The following is a 24,422-nucleotide window of genomic DNA, read 5'->3' on the forward strand; positions in this document are numbered from 1 at the left end:
CAGTGATTCAAAATAATAAATTCAACTCTGATCCCTGACCCAATAATCTTAATTTCAAAACTTCAGTGAATATTAACAAGCCTTTGATAGGTCACAGCTGTGTTTTCTTAATAAGTTATGATTTACAAGATAGAAATTAGCTTCTGATAAATTCAGACCTGAATGTTTAAAGTAGGCAGCCAATAGGTAATATAAAGTACCTCATAAACCTTATGCTCAGCAGGATACTATTAGTTCATCTCTTGTCCTAACTCTCGCTTTTTAAAAAAATAATTTCCTATAAAATTATACCAGTTCTACATTTCATCCTGACATAACACATGGTACATGTATGTTTTAAGGAAAATAATGTAAAATAATTTACCCCCAAACAAATGTATATATTTCATATATTTTATTTGGAATTTATAATATGTATCTAAATGAATTTTCCTAGTTTATAAATTTTTCATTATGAAAGGCATATAGATACACTTCAAAAAAATAAAGAAAAAATATGCTAAAATTACCTACTGTCCCCACCATGACATTTTGATATATTGTTTCCTTTTTTTTTTTTCCAAAAACATAGCTACACAATTGTACCTCAATAAAATTGTTGTGAAGGGTTGGGATCTTGCTAGATGTGCTATTTTTGCATTCTTTTTCCCTGTAACCACTGTTAGTGGTTACACAGTATTCTCTTTAACAAATGTTTAATGATTTACTTAACTTTTTGCTGTAAACCAGTACATAGCTTTCTCTGAATTTAGAATTATCTTCTTAGGAAAGATTAACAGAATTAGAACTTCTGGATAAAAACTATATGCATTTTTAAAATCTACTAATTGATAAATTGATTTCCTAAAATATTACATATTAATTTGTACTTCCACCAACACATTAGTATGTTTTCTTTCTTTTTTTTTTTTTGTAGATAATTATTTTTTATTGAAGGGTAATTGACACACAGTATTACATTACATTAGTTTCAGGTGTACAACATAGTGATTCAACATTTATATGCATGATAATTCTAGGTACCAGCTATCACCATACCAAGCTGTTACAATATTTTGACTATATTCCTTATGCTATACATTACATCCCGGTTACTTATTTATTTTACAATTGGAAGTGTGTACTTTTTTTGTTGTTGTTGTTGTTGTGAGGGCATCTCTCATATTTATTGATCAAATGGTTGTTAACAACAATAAAATTCTGTATAGGGGAGTCAATGCTCAATGCACAATCAGTAATCCACCCCAAGCCTAATTTTCGTCAGTCTCCAATCTTCTGAGGTATAACAAACAAGTTCTAACGTGGAGAACAAATTCTTACATAGTGAATAAGTTACATGGTGAACAGTACAAGGGCAGTCATCACAGAAACTTTCGGTTTTGCTCATGCATTATGAACTATAAACAGTCAGTTCAAATATGAATACTTATTTGATTTTTATACTTGATTTATATGTGGATCCCACATTTCTCCCTTTATTATTATTATTATTATTATTATTATTATTAATAAAATGCTGAAGTGGTAGGTAGATGCAAGATAAAGGTAGAAAACATAGTTTAGTGTTGTAAGAGAGCAAATGTAGATGATCAGGTGTGTGCCTGTAGACTATGTGTTAATCCAAGCTAGACAAGGGCAATAAAACATCCACGGATGCAGAAGATTTCTCTCAGAACAGGGGGGGTGAGGTTCTAAGCCTCACCTCTGTTGATCCCCAATTTCTCACCTGATGACCCCCCTGCGACTGTGCCTGTCTTAGGTTGTTCCTCCCTTGAGGAATCTTACCCGTCTCTGGCTAACCAGTCATCTTCCGGGGCCATACAGGGAAATGTAAAGTTGGTAAGTGAGAGAGAAGCCTTATTGTTTGAAATGGTTAGCTTTTTACTTCTTTGCATATTTATGCCCTGTAGCTTCTATGCCCAGCATTTGTCTTGAGGTATCTTTACCACTTGAAAGGATTATGATACTCAGTAAATTTGATATGAGGCACGAATTCTATTTAAGGGTTGTAATTAGGAAGGAAGAAGAAAAGCTATAGAAGTAGCAGGTGGAAGAAAACTTGGGAAGATTGATTATTTCTTTGACATATCTTCTTGTAGAGTAACTTCAGCATGTATAGGTTTTAAGCTACTACTTAAATTGTGCACACACATTAACATAATAGGAGTATAGTTACATAACCAAAGCATACCTGTATTTACCAGCCATCTCCAGTGAAACCAAGAAAACCAGTTAGGCACCTTAGGCATTTGTGAAAACTTATCTATGATATGGTAGATATTGTCCAACTGAACTTGAACAGTCTGAGAGAAATCAGACAAATTAAAACAACCCATTCCTGGGGACTGTTCACATCCCTTATGTTCTTTTAACAGTAAATAGTCTGTAGTTGTAAGATTTTGGAACGCTACAATTTGCACTTCTCCTAATTCTTGATTGAGTTCCAAGAGTATAGATCAAGTCAAATTTGTTGTTGTACTGTATGCACAGGCCAGCTTAGATATCTCCTTCTTCATTCCCATGGCAAGTCCAGGAACTGGTGGGATGAGTGCATCTACAGCTGTAGCAGTGTGTGGATCTTTGTTGGGGTTTTTTGATGATCATCTTCTGGCATGAGTCTTCCAGAGAGTGCTGATGTTGGAAGTTCTTTTTCATATCGTATCTTAGTTCATTTTTGGGGTAGCCCAATTAGGCTTTGATCCTCTATATAAACACAAACAGACCCTTTGCCTACACTTTTATATGCCCTTTATACCCTTGTGTAGAACTCATTGGAGGTCACCACACAGGAACTGCATTTTTTTTTTTTTTGGTATCACTAATCTACACTTACATGACGAATATTATGTTTACTAGGCTCTCCCCTATACCAGGTCCCCCCTATAATCCCCTTTACAGTCACTGTCCATCAGCATAGGAAAATGTTGTAGAATCCCTACTTGCCTTCTCTGTGTTGTACAGCCCTCCCTTTTCTCCCACCCCCCCATGCATGCTAATCTTAATACCCCCCTACTTCTCCCCACCCTTATCCCTCCCTACCCACCCATCCTCCCCAGTCCCTTTCCCTTTGGTACCTGTTAGTCCATTCTTGAGTTCTGTGATTCTGCTGCTGTTTTGTTCCTTCAGTTTTTCCTTTGTTCTTATATTCCACAGATAAGTGAAATCATTTGGTATTTCTCTTTCTCCGCTTGGCTTGTTTCACTGAGCATAATACCCTCCAGCTCCATCCATGTTGCTGCAAATGGTAGGATTTGCCCGTTTCTTATGGCTGAGTAGTATTCCATTGTGTATATGTACCACATCTTCTTTATCCATTCATCTATCGATGGACATTTAGGTTGCTTCCAATTCTTGGCTATTGTAAATAATGCTGCGATAAACATAGGGGTGCACTGATCTTTCCCATACTTGATTGCTGCATTCTTAGGGTAAATTCCTAGGAGTGCAATTCCTGGGTCAAATGGTAAGTCTGTTTTGAGCATTTTGATGTACCTCCATACTGCTTTCCACAATGGTTGAACTAACTTACATTCCCACCAGCAGTGTAGGAGGGTTCCCCTTTCTCCACAGCCTTGCCAACATTTGTTGTTGTTTGTCTTTTGGATGGCAGCCATCCTTACTGGTGTGAGGTGATACCTCATTGTAGTTTTAATTTGCATTTCTCTGATAATTAGCGATGTGGAGCATCTTTTCATGTGTCTGTTGGCCATCTGTATTTCTTTTTTGGAGAACTGTCTGTTCAGTTCCTCTGCCCATTTCTTAATTGGGTTATTTGTTTTTTGTTTGTTGAGGCGTGTGAGCTCTTTATATATGCTGAAATGTCAAGCCTTTATCGGATGTGTCATTTTCAAATATATTCTCCCATACAGTAGGGTTCCTTTTTGTTCTACTGATCGTGTCTTTTGCTGTACAGAAGCTTTTCAGCTTAATATAGTCCCACTTACTCATTTTTGCTGTTGTTTTCCTTGCCCAGGGAGATATGTTCAAGAAGAGGTCACACATGTTTATGTCTAAGAGGTTTTTGCCTGTTTTCTTCCAAGAGTTTAATGGTTTCATGACTTACATTCAGGTCTTTGATCCATTTTGAGTTTACTTTTGTATATGGGGTTAGACAATGGTCCAGTTTCATTCTCCTACATGTAGCTGTCCAGTTTTGCCAGCACCATCTGTTGAAGAGACTGTCATTTCGCCATTGTATGTCCATGGCTCCTTTATCAAATATTAATTGACCATATACGTCTGGGTTAATGTCTGGATTCTCTAGTCTGTTCCATTGGTCTGTGGCTCTGCTCTTGTGCCAGTACCAAATTATCTTGATCACTATGGCTTTGTAGTAGAGCTTGAAGTTGGGAGGGAGATCCCCCCTACTTTATTCTTCTTTCTCAGGATTGCTTTGGCTATTCGGGGTCTTTGGTGTTTCCATATGAATTTTTGAATTATTTGTTCCAGTTCATTGAAGAATGTTGCTGGTAGTTTCATAGGGATTGCATCAAATCTGTATATTGCTTTGGGCAGGATGGCCATTTTGACAATATTAATTCTTCCTAGCCACGAGCATGGGATGAGTTACCATCTGTTAGTGTCCCCTTTAATTTCTCTTAAGAGTGACTTGTAGTTTTCAGAGTATAAGTCTTTCACTTCTTTGGTTAGGTTTATTCCTAGGTATTTTATTTTTTTTGATGAAATTGTGAATGGAGTTGTTTTCCTGATTTCTCTTTCTGTTGGTTCATTGTTAGTGTATAGGAAAGCCACAGATTTCTGTGTATTGATTTTGTATCCTGCAACTTTTCTGTATTCCGATATCAGTTCTAGTAGTTTTGGGGTGGAGTCTTTAGGGCTTTTTATGTACAGTATCATGTCATCTGCAAATAGTGACAGTTTAACAACTTCTTTACCAATCTGGATTCCTTGTATTTTTTTGTTTTGTCTGATTGCCGTGGCTAGGACCTCCAGTACTATGTTAAATAACAGTGGGGAGAGTGGGCATCCCTGTCTAGTTCCCGATCTCAGAGGAAATGCTTTCAGCTTCTCACTGTTCAATATAATGTTGGCTGTGGGTTTATCATAGATGGCCTTTATTATGTTGAGGTACTTGCCCTCTATTCCCATTTTGCTGAGAGTTTTTGTCATGAATGGGTGTTGAACTTTGTCAATTGCTTTGTCAGCATCTATGGAGATGATCATGTGGTTTTTGTCTTTCTTTTTATTGATGTGGTGGATGATGTTGATGGACTTTCGAATGTTGAACCATCCTTGCATCCCTGGGATGAATCCCACTTGGTCATGGTGTATGATCCTATTGATGTATTTTTTAATTTGGTTTGCTAATATTTTGTTGAGTATTTTTGCATCCACGTTCATCAGGGATATTGGTCTGTAGTTTTCTTTTTTGGTGGAGTCTTTGCCTGGTTTTGGTATTAGGGTGATGTAAGCTTCATAGAATGAGTTTGGGAGTATCCCCTTCTCCTCTATTTTTTGGAAAACTTTAAGGAGAATGGGTATTATGTCTTCCCTGTATGTCTGATAAAATTCCGAGGTAAATCCGTCTGGCCCGGGGGTTTTGTTCTTTGGTAGTTTTTTGATTACCGCTTCAATTTCGTTGCTGGTAATTGGTCTGTTTAGATTTTCTGTTTCTTTCTGGGTCAATCTTGTAAGGTTGTATTTTTCTAGGAAGTTGTCCATTTCTCCTAGGTTTCCCAGCGTGTTAGCATATAGGTTTTCATAGTATTCTCTAATAATTCTTTGTATTTCTGTGGGGTCCGTCGTGATTTTTCCTTTCTCGTTTCTGATACTGTTGATTTGTGTTGACTCTCTTTTCCTCTTAATAAGTCTGGCTAGAGGCTTATCTATTTTGTTTATTTTCTCGAAGAACCAGCTCTTGGTTTCATTGATTTTTGCTATTGTTTTATTCTTCTCAATTTTATTTATTTCTTCTCTGATCTTTATTATGTCCCTCCTTCTGCTGGCCTTAGGCCTCATTTGTTCTTCTTTTTCCAATTTTGATAATTGTGACATTAGACCATTCATTTGGGATTGTTCTTCCTTTTTTAAATAGGCTTGGATTGCTATATACTTTCCTCTTAAGACTGCTTTTGCTGTGTCCCACAGAAGTTGGGGCTTAGTATTGTTGTTGTCATTTGTTTCCATGTATTGCTGGATCTCCATTTTGATTTGGTCGTTGATCCACTGATTATTTAGGAGCGTGTTGTTAAGCCTCCATATGTTTGTGAGCCTTTTTGCTTTCTTTGTACAGTTTATTTCTAGTTTTATGCCTTTGTGGTCTGAAAAGTTGGTTGGTAGAATTTCAATCTTTTGGAATTTACTGAGGCTCTTTTTGTGGCCTAGTATGTGGTCTATTCTGGAGAATGTTCCATGTGCACTTGAGAAGAATGTATATCCTGTTGCTTTTGGATGTAGAGTTCTATAGATGTCTATTAGGTCCATCTGCTCTACTGTGTTGTTCAGTGCTTCCATGTCCTTACTTCTTTTCTGCCTCGTGGATCTATTCTTTGGGGTGAGTGGTGTGTTGAAGTCTCCTAGAATGAATGCATTGCAGTCTATATCCCCCTTTAGTTCTGTTAGTATTTGTTTCACATATGCTGGTGCTCCTGTGTTGGGTGCATATATATTTAGAATGGTTATATCCTCTTGTTGGACTGAGCCCGTTATCATTATGTAGTGTCCTTCTTTATCTCTTGTTACTTTCTTTGTTTTGAAGTCTATTTTGTCTGATATTAGTACTGCAACCCCTGCTTTCTTCTCGCTGTTGTTTGCTTGAAATATGTTTTTCCATCCCTTGACTTTTAGTCTTTACATGTCTTTGGGTTTGAGGTGAGTTTCTTGTAAGCAGCATATAGATGGGTCTTGCTTTTTTATCCATTCTATTACTCTGTGTCTTTTGATTGGTGCATTCAGCCCATTAATATTTAGGGTGACTATTGAAAGATATGTACTTATTGACCTTGTAGGCTTTAAATTCGTGGTTACCAAAGGTTCAAGGTTAGCCTCTTTAGTATCTTACTGCCTAACTTAGCTCGCTTATTGAGGTGTTATATACACTGTCTGGAGATTCTTTTCTTCTCTCCCTTCTTATTCCTCCTCCTCGATTCTTCATATGTTGGGTGTTTTGTGCTGTGCTCTTTCTAGGAGTGCTCCCATCTAGAGCAGTCCCTGTAAGATGTCCTGTAGAGGTGGTTTGCGGGAAGCAAATTCCCTCAGCTTTTGTTTATCTGGGAATTGTTTAATCCCACCATCATATTTGAATCATTGTCGTGCTGGACACAGTATCCTTGGTTCAAGGCCCTTCTGTTTCATTGCATTAAATATATCATGCCATTCTCTTCTGGCCTGTAGGGTTTTTGTCGAGAAGTCTGATGTTAGCCTGATGGGTTTTCCTTTATAGGTGACCTTTTTCTCTCCAGCTGCCTTTAACACTCTTTCCTTGTCCTTGATCTTTGCCATTTTAATTATTATGTGTCTTGGTGTTGTCCTCCTTGGATCCTTTCTGTTGGGGGTTCTGTGTATTTCCGTGGTCTGTTCGATTATTTCCTCTCACAGTTTGGGGAAGTTTTCAGCAATTATTTCTTCTAAAATACTTTCCATCTCTTTTCCTCTCTCTTCTTCTTCTGGAACCCCTGTAATACGGATATTGTTCCTTTTGGATTGGTCACACAGTTCTCTTAATATTGTTTCATTCCTGGAGATCCTTTTATCTCTCTCTGTGTCAGCTTCTATGCGTTCCTGTTCTCTGGTTTCAGTTTCATCAGTGGCCTCTTGCATCCTCTCCATTCTGCTTATAAACCCTTCCAGAGTTTGTTTCATTTCTGTGATCTCCTTTCTGGCATCTGTGGTCTCCCTCCGGACTTCATCCCATTTCTCTTGAGTATTTCTCTGCATCCGTGTCAGCATGTTTATGATTCTTATTTTGAGTTCTTTTTCAGGAAGACTGGTTAGGTCTGTCTCCTTCTCTGGTGTTGTCTCTGTGATCTTTGTCTGCCTGTAGCTTTGCCTTTTCATGGTGATAGGAATAGTTTGCAGAGCTCAGACGAGTGATGGCTGGAAGAACTTCCCTTCTTGTTGGTTTGTGGCCCTCCTGTCCTGGGAGAACAGCGACCTCTAGTGGCTTTGGCTTTTGCTGGGCAGCTGTGCGCAGACAGGGCTTCTGCTTCCTGCCCGGCTGCTATGGAGTTCATCTTCGCTGTTGCTGTGGGTGTGGCCTGGCTCAGGCCTCTGCTCCAAAGTGGTGGAGTCGCGTTGGAGGGGGAGCGGCTGGGAGGCTATTTATCTCCGTAAGGGGCCTCCCTGCTCCCTGCAGCCCAGGGGTTAGGGTGCCCAGAGATCCCGGATTCCCTACTTCTGGATTAAGTGTCCCGCCCTGTCCCTTTAAGACTTCCAAAAAGCACCTGCCTAAACAAAACAACAACCACAGAAAAAAAAAAGAAAAAAAAATTTTTTTAATTAAAAAAAAAAAAAAAGGTGGCCGCTCGTTTCTCTTTATTCTTCGGCGCCAGCCTCAGGCATCTGCTTACCGGTCTTGCTGCCCTGTTTCCCTAGTATTGGGGTCCCTATCCCTTTAAGACTTCCAAAAAACGCTCACCAAAACAAAACAGCAAAAAAAAAAAAAAAAAAATGGTCACTCTTTTTTCTGGTGTCCTCCAGCACCAGGCCTCCGGTGCCCGCTCACTGTTCTTGCTGCCCTGTTTCCCTAGTATTGTGGTCCCTATCCCTTTAAGTCTTCCAAAAAGCACTCGCCAAAAGAAAACCGAAAAAAAAAAAATGGTTGCTCGCTTTTCTGGTGTCCTCCGGTGCCATGCCACCAGTGCCCGCTCACTGTTCTTGCTGCCCTTTTTCCCTAGTATTGGGGTCCCTATCCCTTTAAGACTTCCAAAAAGTGCTCGCCAAAACAAAACAGCAAAAAAAAAAAAAAAAAATGTTGCTCGTTTTTCTGGTGTCCTCCGGCGCCAGGCCTCCGGTACCCGCTCACTGTTCTTGCTGCCCTGATTCCCTAATATCCAGGGCCCTCTGCGCACGCACTGTGTCTGCACTCTTGCCCGGATGGCTGGGGCTGGGTGTTCGGCAGTCCTGGGCTCCGTCTCCCTCCCGCTCTGCCTATTCTTCTCCCGCCGGGAGTTGGGGGGATGGGCGCTCGGCTCCCGCTGGGCCGGGGCTTGTGTCTTACCCCCTTCGTGAGGTGCTGGGTTCTCTCAGGTGCGGATGTGGTCTGGATATTGTCCTGTGTCCTCTGGTCTTTATTCTAGGAAGAGTTGTCTTTGTTATATTTTCATAGATATATGTGGTTTTGGGAGGAGATTTCTGCTGCTCTACTTACGCCGCCATCTTCCGATCCCTCTAGTATATTTTCTTAATATCACCAATAGTATCAATATTTTCATTTAAATAATTTTACTAGTTTAATAAGAAAAATGTGCCTTGTATTTTGGTTGCCTTATTGATTATTAGTGGGTTTTTTCACTAGTTTTATTTCCTGTTTTGTGAATTGACTGTGCTTGTTTCTCTGTTACTAAATTGGAGCCATATAACAAAATCAAGTTATTGACTCCTTTTCTACTATGACTGCTACAAATATTTTTTCAGCCACTTATCTGTCCTTTTACTTGTAATATGTGTTAGTTTGTACTTAAATACATGCATTTCAGATTCTCTGCAGTAAAGTGTTTCATTCTTTTTCCTTTAATATGTCTTTTAATGCTTCTAAGATTAGAAACTTTTCTCTCCTCCCCAGTCCCAAGCTTTGTAATTTCATTTTATTGTATTATAACCAATATATTGACTTTTATTTTTGTCTCACTGCCTCTTTGAGAGAGGAGAGATAAGGCAGGCCATGGGACTCGAGAGTTCTTGGCTAGTGACTGGTTGGCTCCATTGCTCTTTAGCAGGTGTTTAAAACAGTCTTTTCAGAATAGTTTTCTGAGGTGCTTCTGAAACTTCTGCATGTGATGCAGCTGTGATGTGTCAAAGGCAATGCACGTTTTCCTTTCCCTGGCCCCTCTCAGTGTCCTCTCAGCTGCTGTTTTTTTTCTTTTTGGTGGTCTACCCTATACAGACTCTCAATCTCAGGCAGGAGCCGTCATAGGCAGGATCACAGGGAGGCTCCACACCACGTCTTCAGGATCCTGGCACCTTGGGTCCACTGTTAGAAGGGAGGATAGTTAATTCCCAGCACAGCAGCAACTTTACCTTTACCCTGCTGTGGAAGCTCCTTGCTCCTCAGGGTCTGGCTTCTAGAAGTTCAAGGAGGAAGCCAGATATGGGTCCATTACTACGTCAACATAACATTGCTTTCTCAACTGTCAGAGTTACGCTTGAGGTAAAGATTAGAAACCCCTCACCTCTCAGTTTTGCTGCTCAGAGTGAAAATTCCACCCAGTTAGGCAAAAGCTCTCTAAAGAAATATCTTTACAAATTCACCATCTCCATATTCTGACACCTTTTTTATCTTTTATCTGACTGGGGAATCCAAGAGTAATGAATTCCATTTTGTACATTTCTTTGTAAATTTTTCTTATAGACATCTTGCATTCACTTTGATATCAGATAATCTTCAATGTCTCAACTGAATTAAGGCAGAAAAATCTTTATTTTAAATGCTTTGTGTTGTTTTTTCCTAAGCATTTTAACTCTAAAACTTATTTGAAATCTCTTTTCTACATATGGTATAAGATAAGGATTGAATAGGGTTGTCTCCTCATATTCTACCACTTTTGCCCACTCTTATTTGTTGAATAATTCATCTTCTTCTTCTCATTGTTTGATAATGCCTTATTTATCATATATTAAAATTTTACACATTTAGGACAATTTCTAGGTTCTTTCTAAAATACCATTAATTAATTTAATGTTGCCTCTTTGATAAGTATATACTATCAAGTTACATGTAAAGTAACCATATATCCTTTCTTGCAGAAACAGATCTTCTGGGTTACTATAATAATGTTATTTTTTCTAAGTCATCATGTTATGTCCTTCCTTGGCAGTATTTTTTATTGAAGTATCATTGATATACAATCTTTTTTAAAATTAATTAATTAATTATTTGTTTGCTTATTAAGGTGTCTTTGATATACAATCATATGAAGGTTTCACATGAGCAACATTGTAGTTACTACATTCAGCCATATTATCAAGTTCCCCCCAAACATCCCATTGCAGTCACTCTCCATCAGCATAATAAGATGCTATAGAGTCACTACTTGTCTTCTTTGTGCTATACTGCCTTCCCCATGCCCCCCCTACATTATGTGTGCTAAAAATAATACCCCTTAATTCCCTTCCCCCTTAACCCCTTTCTGTTTCATAACCACTAGTCCCTTCTTGGAGTCTGTGAGTCTGCTGCTGTTCTGTTCCTTCAGTTTTGCTTTGTTATACTCCACAAATAAATGAATCATTTACTACTTGTCTTTCTCTGCCTGGCTTATTTCACTGAGCATACCCTACATCTCTCTCCATGTTGTTAAAACTGATAGGATTTGTTTTCTTCTTCTGGCTGAATAATATACCATTATGTATATGTACCAACTCTTCTTTATCCATTCATCTACTGATGGACACTTAGGTTGCTTCCATATCTTGGCTATTGTAAATGGTGCTATGATAAACATAGAGGTGCATATGTCTTTTTGAATCTGGGATCTTGTTTTCTTTGGGTAAATTCCTAGGAGTGGAATTCCTGGGTCAAATGTTATTTCTATTTTTAGTTTTTTAAGGGACCTCCATATTGCTTTCCACAATGGTTGAACTAATTTATTCCCAATAGCAGTGTAGGAGGGTTCCTCTTTCTCCACATCCTTGCCAGCATTTGTTGTACCTTGTCTTTTGGATGTTGGTCATCCTAACTGGTGTGAGTGATATCTCATTGTGGTTTCAGTTTGCATTTGCAAAAGATGTGGAGCATCTTTTCATATGTCTGTTGGCCACCTGAATTTCTTGTTTGGAGAAGTGTCTGTTCAGCTCCTCTGCCCATTTTTTAATTGGTTTATTTGTTTTTTGGGTGTTGAGTGTGTGAGTTCTTTATATATTTTGGATGTTAACCCCTTATCAGATATGTCATTTATGAAAATATTTTCCCATACTGTAGAATGCCTCTTTGTTCTGCTGATGGTGTCCTTTGCTGTACAGAAGCTTTTTAGTTTGCTCTAGTCCCATTCGTTCATTTTTGCTTTTGTTTCTCTTGCCCAAGGAGATGTGTTCAGGAAGAATTCGCTCATGTTTATATTCAAAAGATTTTTGCCTATGTTTTCTTCTAAGAGCTTTATGATTTCCTGACTTACACTCAGGTCTTTGATCCATTTTGAGTTTACTTTGTGTATGGAGTTAGACCATAATTCAGTTTCATTCTCTTCTATGTAACTGTCCAGGTTTGCCAGCACCAGTTGTTGAAGAGGCTGTCATTTCCCCATTGTATGTCCATGGCTCCTTTATTGTATAGTAATTGGCCATATATGCTTGGGTTTATATCTGGGCTCTCTATTCTATTCCATTGATCTATGGGTCTGTTCTCTTGCCAGTACCAAATTGTCTTGATTACTGTGGCTTTGTAGTAGAGCTTGAAATTTGGGTGTGTAATCTCCCCAGCTTAATTCTTTCTTCTCAGGATTGCTTTGGCTTTTCGGGGTCTTTTGTGGTTCCATATGAATTTTAGAACTATTTGTTCTAGTTTATTGAAGAATGTTGGTAATTTGATAGGAATTCCATTGAATCTGTAGATTGCTTTAGGTAGTATGGTCATTTTGACAATATTAATTCTTCCTATCCATGAGCATGGGATGTATTTCCATTTATTGGTGTCTTCTTTAGTTTCTCTCATGAGTGTCTTGTAGTTTTCAGGGTATAGGTCTTTCACCTCCTTGGTTAGGTTTATTCCTAGGTATTTTATTCTTTTAGAAGCAATTGTAAATGAAATTGTTTTCCTGATTTCTCTTTCTGCTAGGTCATCATTTGTGTATTAGAATGCCACATATTTCTGTGTATTAATTTTGTATCCTGCAACTTTGCTGAATTGAGATATTAGTTCTAGTAGTTTTAGAGTGGAATCTTTAGGTCTTTTTATGTACAATACCATGTCATCTGCAGTGACAGTTTAACTTCTTCCTTACCAATCTGGATGCCTTTCATTTCTTTGTGTTGCATTGATACACAATCTTATATTTTTTTCAAATATACAGCATAGTGGTTCAATAGTTACTCATATTATTAAATCCTCACCCAATTAGGGGTTACTATCTAAACATAGAAAAATGTTATGGAATCATTGACTGTATTTTCCATGCTGTGCTACCATCCCTGTGGCCAACTTACATTATAATTGAGAATTTTTAGGCCCGTTTATTCCCCTCACACTCTCTACCCACTTACCTCAACCCTTCCCCTATGTTAACCACCAGTTACCTCTCAGCATCTATGAGTCTACTGTTTTTTGTTCACTCTGTTTTGCTTTGTTTTATATTGCACAAATAAGTAAAATCATGTGGTATTTGTCATTTCCTCCCTGGCTTATTTCACTTAGCATAATACCCCGTAGGTCCATCCATGTTGTCACAGATGGCAGGATTACTTTCTTTTTTATGGGTGCATAATATTCCATTGTGTGTGTGTGTGTACTTTGTGTGTGTGTATATATATATGTGTATGTATATATGTATGCCACAACTTCTTTATCTTTTCATCTATTGATGATGGATACTTTGGTTGTTTCTGTATTTTGGCTATTGCAGATAATGTGGAGATAAACATAGGGGTGTCTGTGTCTTTACAAATCAGGGATTTTTCTTTCTTCAGGTAAATTCCTGGAAGTAGAATTACTGGGTCATATGGTATTTCTATTTTTAGTTTTTTGAGGAACCACCATACTGCTTTCCACAATGGTTGTGCCAATTTACATTCATACCAACAGTATAGGAGGGTTCTCATTTCCTGACATCCTTGCCAACACTTGTTATTTCTTGTCTTTTGGGTAGTGGCCTTTCTGACTGGTGTAAGGTGATATCTCATTGTGGTTTTCATTTGAATTTCCCTGGTTATTAGTGATATGGAGCAACTTTCATGTGCTGGTTGGCCATCTATATTTCTTTGGAGAAGTGTCTGTTTAGGTCCTCTGCCCATTTTTTAATTGGGTTGGGTTTTTTTTGGTGTTGAGGTGTATGAGTTCTTTATATATTTTGGATGTTATTCCCTTATTGGATAAATCATTAATGAATATATTCTCCCATACTTTAGGTTGTTGTTTTGTTGATGGTCTCCTTTTGCTGTACAGAATATTTTTAGTTTGATGTAGTCCCACTTGTTCAGTTTTTACTTTGTTTCCTTTGCCCAAGGAGATGAGTCCAGGAAAAAATTGCTCATATTTATGTTGAAGAGATTTTTGCCTATGGTCTCTTCTAAGAGTTTTATGGTTTCATGTCTTACATTCAGGTCTTTGATCCATTTTGAGTTTACCTTTGTGTATGGAGTTAGACAGTAATGTAGTTTCATTCTCTTGCATGTAGCTCTCCATTTTTCCCAACACCAGTTATTGTAGAAGCTGTCTTTTCCCCATTGTATATATCCATGGCTCCTTTATCTTATATTAATTAATCATATATGCTGTCTATTCTGTTCCATTGATCTGTGGGTCTGTTCTTGTGCCAGTACCAAACTGTTCTGATTACTATAGCATTGTAGTAGAGCTTGAAGTCAGGGAGAGCATAATCCCCCTCCAGCTTTGTTCTCTCTCAGAATTGCTTTGGCTATTCGGTTCCATATGAATGTTAGAACTATTTGTTCTGCTGATTGGAAAATGCTATTTGTATTTTGATAGGGATTGCATTGAAACTTTAAATTGCTTTCAGCAGGATGGCCATTTTGACAATATTGATTCTTCCTATTCATGAGCATGTTATAGATTTCTATTTATTGGTATCTTCTTCAATTTGTCTAATGAGTGTCTTATTGTTTTCAGAGTAAATGTATTTCACCTTCTTCTTAGGTTTATTCCTAGGTATTTTATTCTTTGGATGCACTTGTAAATAGAATTGTCCTCCTGATTTCTCTTTCTGCTAGTTTGTTTTTAATATATAGGAACACAACAGATTTTTATGTATTAATTTTGTATCATGCAACCTAGCTGAATCCAGTTATTAGTTCTAATATATTTTTGGTGGGATCTTTAGGGTTTTCTGTGTATAATAACATGTCATCTGCAAATAGTGACAGTTTAGCTTCTTCTTTACCAGTTTGAATGCCTTTTATGTCTTTATCTTATCATATTGCCATGGCTGTGATCTCCAGTACTATGTTGAATAAAAGGAGTGAGAGTGAACATCCTTGTCTTGTTATGATGTTAGCTGTCAGTTTTCCATATATGGCCCTTGTTATGTTGAGGTATGTACCCTCTTTATACATTTTGTTGAGAGTTTTTATCATGAATGGATGTTGAATTTTTTCAAGTGGTTTTTCAGCATCTGTTTAGATGATAATGTGGTTTTTATCCTTCTTTTTGTTAATATGGTGGAGATATTGATGGATTTTTGAATATTGTACCATCCTTGCATCCCTGGAATAAATCCTACATGTTCATGACGGATGATCCTTTTGATGTATTTTTTAATTTGGTTTGCTAATAATCTGTTGAGAACTTCTGCATTAATGTTCATCTGAGATATTGGTCTTAATTTCTTTTTTCCTCATATCTTTGTCTGGTTTTGATATTAGAGTGATGCAGAAGGATGGGTATTGGCTGTTTCTTAAATGTTTGGTAGAATTTGGCTGTGAAGCCATCTGCTCCTGGACTGTTGTTTGTTGATAGTTTTTTTCATTATGAATTCGATTTCATTGCTGGTAATTAATCTGTTCATATTTTCTGTTTCTTCCTGGGTCAGTCTTGGAAGGTCATATTTTTTTAGGAAGTTGTCCATTTCTTCTAGGTTATCCAATTTATGAACATACAATTTTTTATAGTATTCTCTGATAATTCTTTGTATTTCTGTGGTATCTATTGTGACTGGTCCTTCTTCGTTTCTGTTGTTGTTTATTTGTGTACTTACTCTCTTTTTTTTCTTGATAAGTCTGGCGAGGCCTTTGTCTATTTTGTTTGTTTTCTCAAAGAACCTGGTCTTAGTTTCATTGATTTTTTTCTATTGTTTTTTTCTTCTCTAGTTTTTTCCTGCTCAGATCTTTGTGTCCCTCCTTCTACTAATTTTGGGATTCATTATTCTTCTTTTTCTCATTTCTTTAATTGTGATTTTAGACTATTTATTTGGGATTGTTCTTGTCTCTTGAGGTAGGCCTGTATTACTATGTATTTCCCTCTTAGAACCACTTTTGTGGCATCCCACAAATTTTGAACTGCTGAATTTTGTTTTCATTTGTCTCCATGTATTGCTTGATTTCTGTTTTGATTTGTTCATTGATCCATTGATTATATAGAGACATGTTGTTTACTCTCCATGTGTTTGTAGGCTTTTTTGTTTTCCTTGTGTAATTTATTTCTAGTTTCATACCATTGTGGTCTGGGAAGCTGCTTGATAAATTTCAGTCTTTTTGAATGTATTGAGGCTCTTTTTGTGGCCTAGTATATGGTCTATCCCGGAGGATGTTCCATGTACACTTGAGAAAAATGTGTATCTTGCTGCTTTTGGGTGGAATGTTCTGTAGATATCTGTTAAGTCTGTCTGATCTAATGTTTGTTCCTTATTTATTTTCTGTCTGGCTGATCTGTCTATTGATGTAAGTGCTGTGTTAAAGTCTCCTAATATTAGGAATGAGTTGCAGTTTATTTCCCCCCTTAACTCTGTTAATACTTGTTTTATATACTTAGGTGCTCCTATGTTGGGTCCATATTTATAATGGTTATATCCTCTTGTTGGACTTATGCCTTTATCATTATGTAATGTCCTTCTTTGTCTCTTGTTGCTTTCTTTGTTTTGATATCTATTTTGTCTGATATAACTGCTACTCCTGCTTTTTTATCCCTATTGTTTGCATAAAATATCTCTTCCATCCCTTCACTTTTAGTCTGTGTATGTCTTTAGGTCTGAAATGAGTGTCTTGTAGGTAGTGTATAGATGGGCCTTGTTTCTTTATCCATATTCCTTCCTGTGTCTTTTGATCAGTGTATTCAGTATCTTTACATTTAAAGAAATTATTAATAGGTTTGTACTTATTGTCATTTTATTAATTGTTTTCTGGTTGTTTTCGTAATTACTCTCTGTTCCTTTCTTCTTCTTATACTCTTCTCTTGTTATTTGATGGTATTCTTCAGTGTTGTGATTGGATTCCTCCTTTTTATTTAATTTTTTGTTTCTCATAGGCTTTAGGTTTGTGGTTACCATAAGGTTCAAGGTAGCTTCTTGACTGTATAACAGTCTACATTAAATTGATGGTTGCTGTATTTCACAAACAATCTAAAAGTACTTTGTGTACTCCTTCACACTTTGTGTATTAGATGTCATAATCTGCATCTTTTGTGTATCCCTTGACTGATTTTGTGTATAGTTCTACTACTTTTGTTTTGTTTTTTAGCTTCATACTTGCTTGGTAATTAATTGGTCTACTACCTTTACTGTGGGTTTATTTTCACTGGTGAAAATATTTAGGTTTAACATTTCCATCTACAGAAGTCCCCTTAACATATCCTACAATGCCAGTTTAGTGGTTATAAATTCCTTCAGCCTTAATTAATCTGCAAAATGTTTCATCTCTCCCTCACATTTCAATGATAATCTTGCTGGGTTGAGGATTTTTGGTTTAATGTCCTTTTGTCTCAGTGCATTAAATATTTTATGACACTTTCTTCTTGCCTGTAAGGTTTCTGCTGAGAAGTCTGCTGATAGCCTGGTGGAGTTTTCCTTGTAAGAAATTTTTTGCCTCAATATAGAAAAGACTAGGAACAACAAATATTGGCAAGGATGTGGAGAAAGGGGAACCCTCCTACACTGCTGGTGGGAATGTAAAATAGTTCAACCATTGTGGAAAGCAGTATGGAGGTTCCTCAAAAACTAAAAATAGAAATACCATTTAACCCAGGAATTCAACTCCTAGGAATTTTCCCTAAGAATGCAGGATCCCAATTTCAAAAAGACATATGCACCCCTATGTTTATTGCAGCACTATTTACAATAGCCAAAAAATGGAACCAACCATCAGTAGATGAATGGATAAAGAAGATGTGGTATATATACACAATGGAATATTATTCAGCCATAAGAAGAAAACAAATCCTACCATTTGCAACAACATGGATGGAGCTAGAGGGTATTATGCTCAGTGAAATAAGACAGGCAGAAAAAGACAAGTATCAAATGATTTCCCTCATCTGTGGAGTATAAGAACAAAGAAAAACTGAAGGAACAAAATAGCAGCAGGCTCACAGAACCCAAGAATGGACTACCAAGGGGAAAGGGACTGGGGAGGGTGTGTGAGAAGGGAGGGAGAAGAGGAATAAGAGGCATTACGATTAGTACACATAACGTGGGGTGGGGGCACAGGGAAGGTAGTATAGCACAGAGAAGACAAATAGTGACTCCATAACATCTTACTAAGCTGATGGACAGTGACTGTAATGGGGTATGTGGTGGGAACTTGATAATGGGGGAATCAAGTAACCACAATGTTGCTCATGTAGTTGTATATTAATGATACCAAAATAAAATAAAATAAAAATGTTTTTGCCTCTCTGTAGCTTCTTTCAATCTTTATCTTTATCTTTAATCTTTGTCATTTTAATTATAATATGTATTGGTGTTGTCTTCCTAGGGTTCCTTTTGTTAAGGGCTCTCTGTCCTTCTAGGACTGGGTGTCTATTTCCTTCCTCAGTTTGGGGAAGTTTTCAGGAATTATTTCCTTGAAGAGACTTTCTACCCCTTTCTCTCTCTCTTCTCCTTCTGGTACCCCTATTACATGAATATTGTTTCATTTGGATTGGTAACACAGCTCCCTTATCCTTCTTCCATTCCTAGAGATTCTTTTTTTCTCTCTTTTCTCAGCTTCATTGTGTTCCTGTTCACTAATTTCCATCTCATTTATTGTCACCTCTACATGCAGCAATCTATTATTCATTCCCTCCATTGTATATTTCTTTCCAATTACTATATTGTTCAGCTCTGAGTGGTTCTTTTTCAGCTCTTGTATCTCTTTGTTGAATTCATCCCTGAGATCCTCAGTACTTTTCTGCAGATCTGTGGGAATATTTATGACATTTACTTTGAAATATTAATCAAGAAGATTGGTAATCTCCATTTCATTTAATCCTCTTTCCTGTAGTTTTGTTTGGAACATATTCTTCTGCCTCTTCCTTTTGTCAGGGTTTCTGTGTTTCTTCCTTTGTATTAGATGGATCTACTATGCTTCTGGGTCTGGAGAGTAATGACTTTATGAGGAAGGCATCCTGTGGTGCCCAGAAACTCAAACCTCTTTACTCTCCATTTCCTGATCCTCCTTTATAATGGATCCCCAGTTGCCATTGGTGGGCAATGGGCAGGGCCTCCTTTCTGTCTGCCAGCAGTGGTCTATTTCATTATGCATAGAGGGCAGCTTACCTCAGTGGTGCTTCTGCTGAGATCGTTGTTGGCAGTGCTACCCTCTGCCTGCCCTGCATTGATGACAGTGCTGCGGTTAACAGGGTGGGCAGGGCAGTAGTGAAGCTCTGGGCCAGGCACTCAGTCATCAGGGTACACAGGGTGCACAAGTGAATTGCTTGGCAGTAGAGCGCAAGTGTGCATAGTGGTGGTGATTAGCATGGTGGCAGCACAGGTGGGCACATGGCTGCCACACATCTTGTGGTGGTAGTACACATGGTGTGTGGCAATGGTGAGTCACCTGGCTGGTATGCAGCAGCAGGCTGGGCCACTTGCAAGGAGGAAGGAGCTCTCAGAGATGGCTTTTGCAGTAGCCTCTCTGATTGGCTGAGGTAGGGCTGAAAAAGCTGGGAAAGTCTCCCTCTACCTGTCAGGCAGCAAAGGTTGACGCTGCTGGGCCAAGTGGGCTGGTGTGTTGGTGGTGTGCAGGGAAGCACCTCAGGAGCTGAGCCACCAGCAAATGGGATGAAGCTTTTGGGGAATGCCTGTCCTGTTTGACCAGTGGAGGGCTGGGGAAGTGTTGTCCTCCTGCCCTTTCTCCTGGGGCTAGAACTCTGTCTAACCTTCACCCCTCTGGTACCCTTCCCGTTGTTGGCAAATATTTTAAACTGTCACTTCTGTTTTGGGTGTCACTTCTGTTTAGCTGGACTGGGACTGGCAGTGTGTGCCTGTCATCCACAGGTGGTTGGAGTGTCAGCCCCCAAGAGTGCTCCAACTCTCCCTGATGTCCAGCCCCACTGCAATGTGGATTCATGTTCCCAGTGCAGAACCCCAGGGCCAGGTGTTCAGAGTTCCTGAGTGCCTGTCTCCTCCCCACTCTATTCCTCATCCTCCTGCCTGTGCTAGGATGGGGAAGGGCTTGGGTCCTGCTCCACCGTGAATCTGCCTCTTTACCCTTCTCTCTGTGGTCTTCTCTTCTTCCCCAGGTGTAGGTGGTCTGTTCTGCAGTCTTCAGGTCTTTCAGGTTTAGTTGTATTTGCTGTAGTTGATTCCTTGGTGTGTGGGGAGGATGGAGGTGGTTTCCACCTTGCCTTCCTACTCCGCCATCTTTTTCCTCATCCCCTATGTCTTGCCCCTATGGGTTCCAGCCCCAGACAAGTTCACTATGGATTCAGTGAGACCAAAGAAATAACAGTAGAATTTTTTGGGGTGAAAGGATTATACCCAATTTTATTCCCACAGTGTCAGGTCAATCACTAGAATCCCATCCACTCAGAGTGAATCTGCATAGAGCAGCCAATCTCTATGTCTGGGCCTCTTATCCCCGTAGACATTTCAGTGCCTGTTCTGGCCCTTCCACCACTCAAGTCTCGTTTCAGCTCCCCTGCAGCCTTGCAGCTGTGCCAGAGTGTTGCCCAGAGCACTGGGCAGAGCTCTTTATGTGGAGTCAGCAACAAGTATTGCCCACACGTGTGTAGTGAGTAGTGTAGGTGAGAATCCTGGCCACAGGAACTTTCACTTTATCCACATCCTATGATAATTTTTTTCTACCTGTAGTTTAAAATTCATTTAGAAAGCCCAGTGTGATAGGGTAATGAGATAATGTAAATGTCTTTTATTAAACAGTGTCCAATGTGCTAAACAAGTTTATATCTAAATTCTTAACAATCATACAACTTTTCCCCCTTTGTTAGCATATGTATCACATTATGAAACTAATCTTTAGCCATGGTATTAGGGATACAGAAACTACTCTGGGAACACTGCTAATTATCAAATCATTTGACTGATTTGCAAAGGTAGGTTCTGGAACAAATTTTAACTGTGAACTTATGTCATTTATCACCACTGATTTTTCTCTAGTTAAGATTATCTAGAAAAATATGCATTGGTCTAAAAAAAAGTAGGAAAAATCTTAAGAAACAAAACACAAATGAAGAATAGCAAATAAATTAAAAGACAAAAATCTATTCAGCTAAGCCTTTCAGTTTCCTACTTACTTAGAAATCTGAATTTAGACATAATCAACATTTATGTGTAAATCCTGTGAATTTGTGAGGGGGTGAGGTCATGATACATTTACTTGGGAAGCAGTGGAAGTAGAAAAAATATAAGTATTTTTATTATAAAATTAATTTTATATAGATGCATAAGTGACCTTAGATGCCATGTAGCCCTATCTAAATGTTAAGCCCTATCAAGAACTGATACCATGATTCTTATCTTAAGTCCATATAACAAATAGTCATATATAGTATAAATATATAGAACATGTTAAGTAAATATATTAAAATTTTTTTGCACACACACAAACACATACACTGCTACCAAAATATTAACAGCAATATCATTCATAGAATAGAGGGGAAGCAGAGGGGTGAATAGGATTACTCTTTTCTTTTGTGTAAATGTTCATATTGTTTGAAAAAATTTTTACAATGATAATGCAGTTCTTTTTGTATTTATTTATCTTCCTTTATTACCCTCTGTCTTACCAATGGGTTTTAGCCCTGGGCAAGTTCACTATGGATTCAATGTGACAAAAGAAATTGACAGCAAAACATTCTTGGGGTGAAAGGGTTATACCCAACTTTATTCTCACAGTGGCAGGTCAGTCACTAGAATCCCATTCATTCACTCAGAATGAGTCTGCATGCAGCAAGCCGGTCTCTGCCTCTGGGCCCCTCTGTCTGCACAGCCATCCTCTGGGCCTCTCTGCCTGCACAGTCGTCTCACACAGCTGTCCTTTGGGCCTCTGTCCTCTGCTCTGCTCTCCTGCAGCCTTGCAGCCCTGCCACCATGTAGCGCCCACTCTGGGCAGAGCTCTTTATATAGAGTCAACAGCCATGTATTGCCCACAGGTGTTCAGTGAGCTAGTCAGCCAGGTCCAGGTGAGAATCCTGGCCACAGGAACTCTCATTTTATCCACACCCTCATTTAACAGAAAAGGAAGCTACCCATAGAGGTCATGTGACTTGTCCACGTTCAAAGATCTTAGTCAGTGAATTTAGTAGGATTAAAACTCAGACCTGTCTCCTCTTTCTTGGTACAGTACACTTCAGGGTACTTCCATAGTGTGACATAATTCAATAAGCTTTGATTTGTATATCTGGGCCATTGATATTGGGGAAGAAAGTAGGGCAATTATGGCTTTTTTAAATTAACAGTAAGGCTGAGTCCTCTGTGATCAAATTTAACATTTGTTATGTCTCAATTAACTTTTTATTTTATTACCATGTTTCTAGAACAATACATTGAAAAGATGTTAGAGATAAAAGAAGTGATGGATAATGTGCTTGCCAAGCAGAAGGCAGAAAGGGAAGATCTGGCTAAAAAATATAGGTGAGTGAAAAAAGCAAAAGTGCTTAGAGTTTTCAGAATTTATCCATTTTTTTGCTACAATACATAGGCCTAGAATTTAATATTAGAAATGTTGCGTAGTACCAAATAAATGTACAAGATTGTTTAATCTCTTACTTTTTTGGGGAATTGTACTTCCTAGGAAGATATTCTTCTACTTTATTACTTGAAATATCCATAAAAGGACACTGTAGTATCTTAAAAAGTTGTCTACAGCCAAGAATTTTATGAAAGCCTTTCTGATGGTGAATCTGTCAGAATAAATTTCTTCCATTAGTAAACTCAAATTTTTTGACATTAAAAATGGTTTTTTTGCTATCACAGATGTCCTTCTCAGCAGTTTATTTCTATGTATTTTGTGGTTTTGTGTACTCCTAAACTCCTTAAGGAGTTTTATTCTAATTATATTGGTTATATACCTCTTCTCAGATTTTGAGAAAGATGTTACATATGTTTCTCTTGTTTGGGCATTATTTTTTGTTCATTTTTCATAGGTTTAGCTATATATGACTGCCCTCCTCCCATTTTTTTGCTCATGATGAGATCTTTCAAGATCTACTCTCTTAGCAGCTTTCAAATATTCAATACAGTATTGTTAAGTATAATCACCATGCTATACTTTATATCCCCATGACTTACTTATTTTGTAACTGGAAGTTTGTACCTTTTGACCCCCTCCACTCATTTTGCTAGTCCCCCACCCCAACTCTAGCAACAACCAGTCTGTTCTCTGTATCTATAAGTTCATTTTATTTTTTTTAGATTCCACAGTCCAAAAAATTAGATGGTACAGTGGTTGTCTTTCCCTGTCTGACTGATTTCACTTAGCATAATGCCCACAAGGTCCATCCATGTTGTCACAAATGGCAGGATTTCCTTCTTTTTATAGCTGAAAAATACTCTATTTTGTATGTGTGTGTGTGTGTGTGTGTATACATATGCCATATATTCTTTGTTCATCCACTGATGGACACTTCGGTGGCCTCCATGTCTTGGTTATTCTGAGTAATGCTGCAGTGATCGTGGGTATGCAGATAACTTTTCCCATGTAATCTTTCTAATTTTCTTTCTAATTTCTAATTCTGTCTTCTAGTTATCTGACATCTATTGCATATTCAATTTTTTTCTGAACTTATTTAAAACTCAGTTTTCTATTTTTACTTATAAATCTTATATTTTATATGGAAGCAACCTAAGTGTCCATCAATAGATGAATGTATAAAGAAGATGTGGTACATATACACAATGGAATATTATTCAGCCATAAGAAGAAAAGAAATCCTGCCATTTGCCACAACATGGATAGAGAGTATTATGCTCAGTGAAATAAACCATGTGGAGAAAGATACATACGAAATGATTTCACTCATTTTCGGAGTGTATAAACAAAGCAAAACAGAAGGAACAAAATAGCAGTGGATTCATAGACACCAAGAAAGGACTAATGTTTACCAAAGGGGAGGTGTGGGGGAGGATAGAGAGGGTAGAGGGTGAAGGGGATTAAGGGGCACAATAATTTGCAGTCATAATATAGGTAGGTCATGGGGACTATAG

The 24,422-nt window shown here is 38.1% G+C and overlaps 1 protein-coding gene across 1 annotated transcript in view; it reads left to right on the forward strand.

Annotated features, from left to right (window-relative positions):
• Positions 1–24,422, forward strand: part of ANKRD31 (ankyrin repeat domain 31) — a 166,429-nt gene that overhangs the window by 119,082 nt on the left and 22,925 nt on the right. Inside the window, exon 21 of the mRNA XM_036886106.2 lies at positions 22,754–22,850. Within this exon, the coding sequence (XP_036742001.2) occupies positions 22,754–22,850 (97 nt within the window). The remainder of the gene's footprint in view (positions 1–22,753; positions 22,851–24,422) is intronic.

Source organism: Manis pentadactyla, chromosome 2 (genome assembly GCF_030020395.1).
Source record: "Manis pentadactyla isolate mManPen7 chromosome 2, mManPen7.hap1, whole genome shotgun sequence".
NCBI classification, from domain to species: domain Eukaryota; kingdom Metazoa; phylum Chordata; class Mammalia; order Pholidota; family Manidae; genus Manis; species Manis pentadactyla.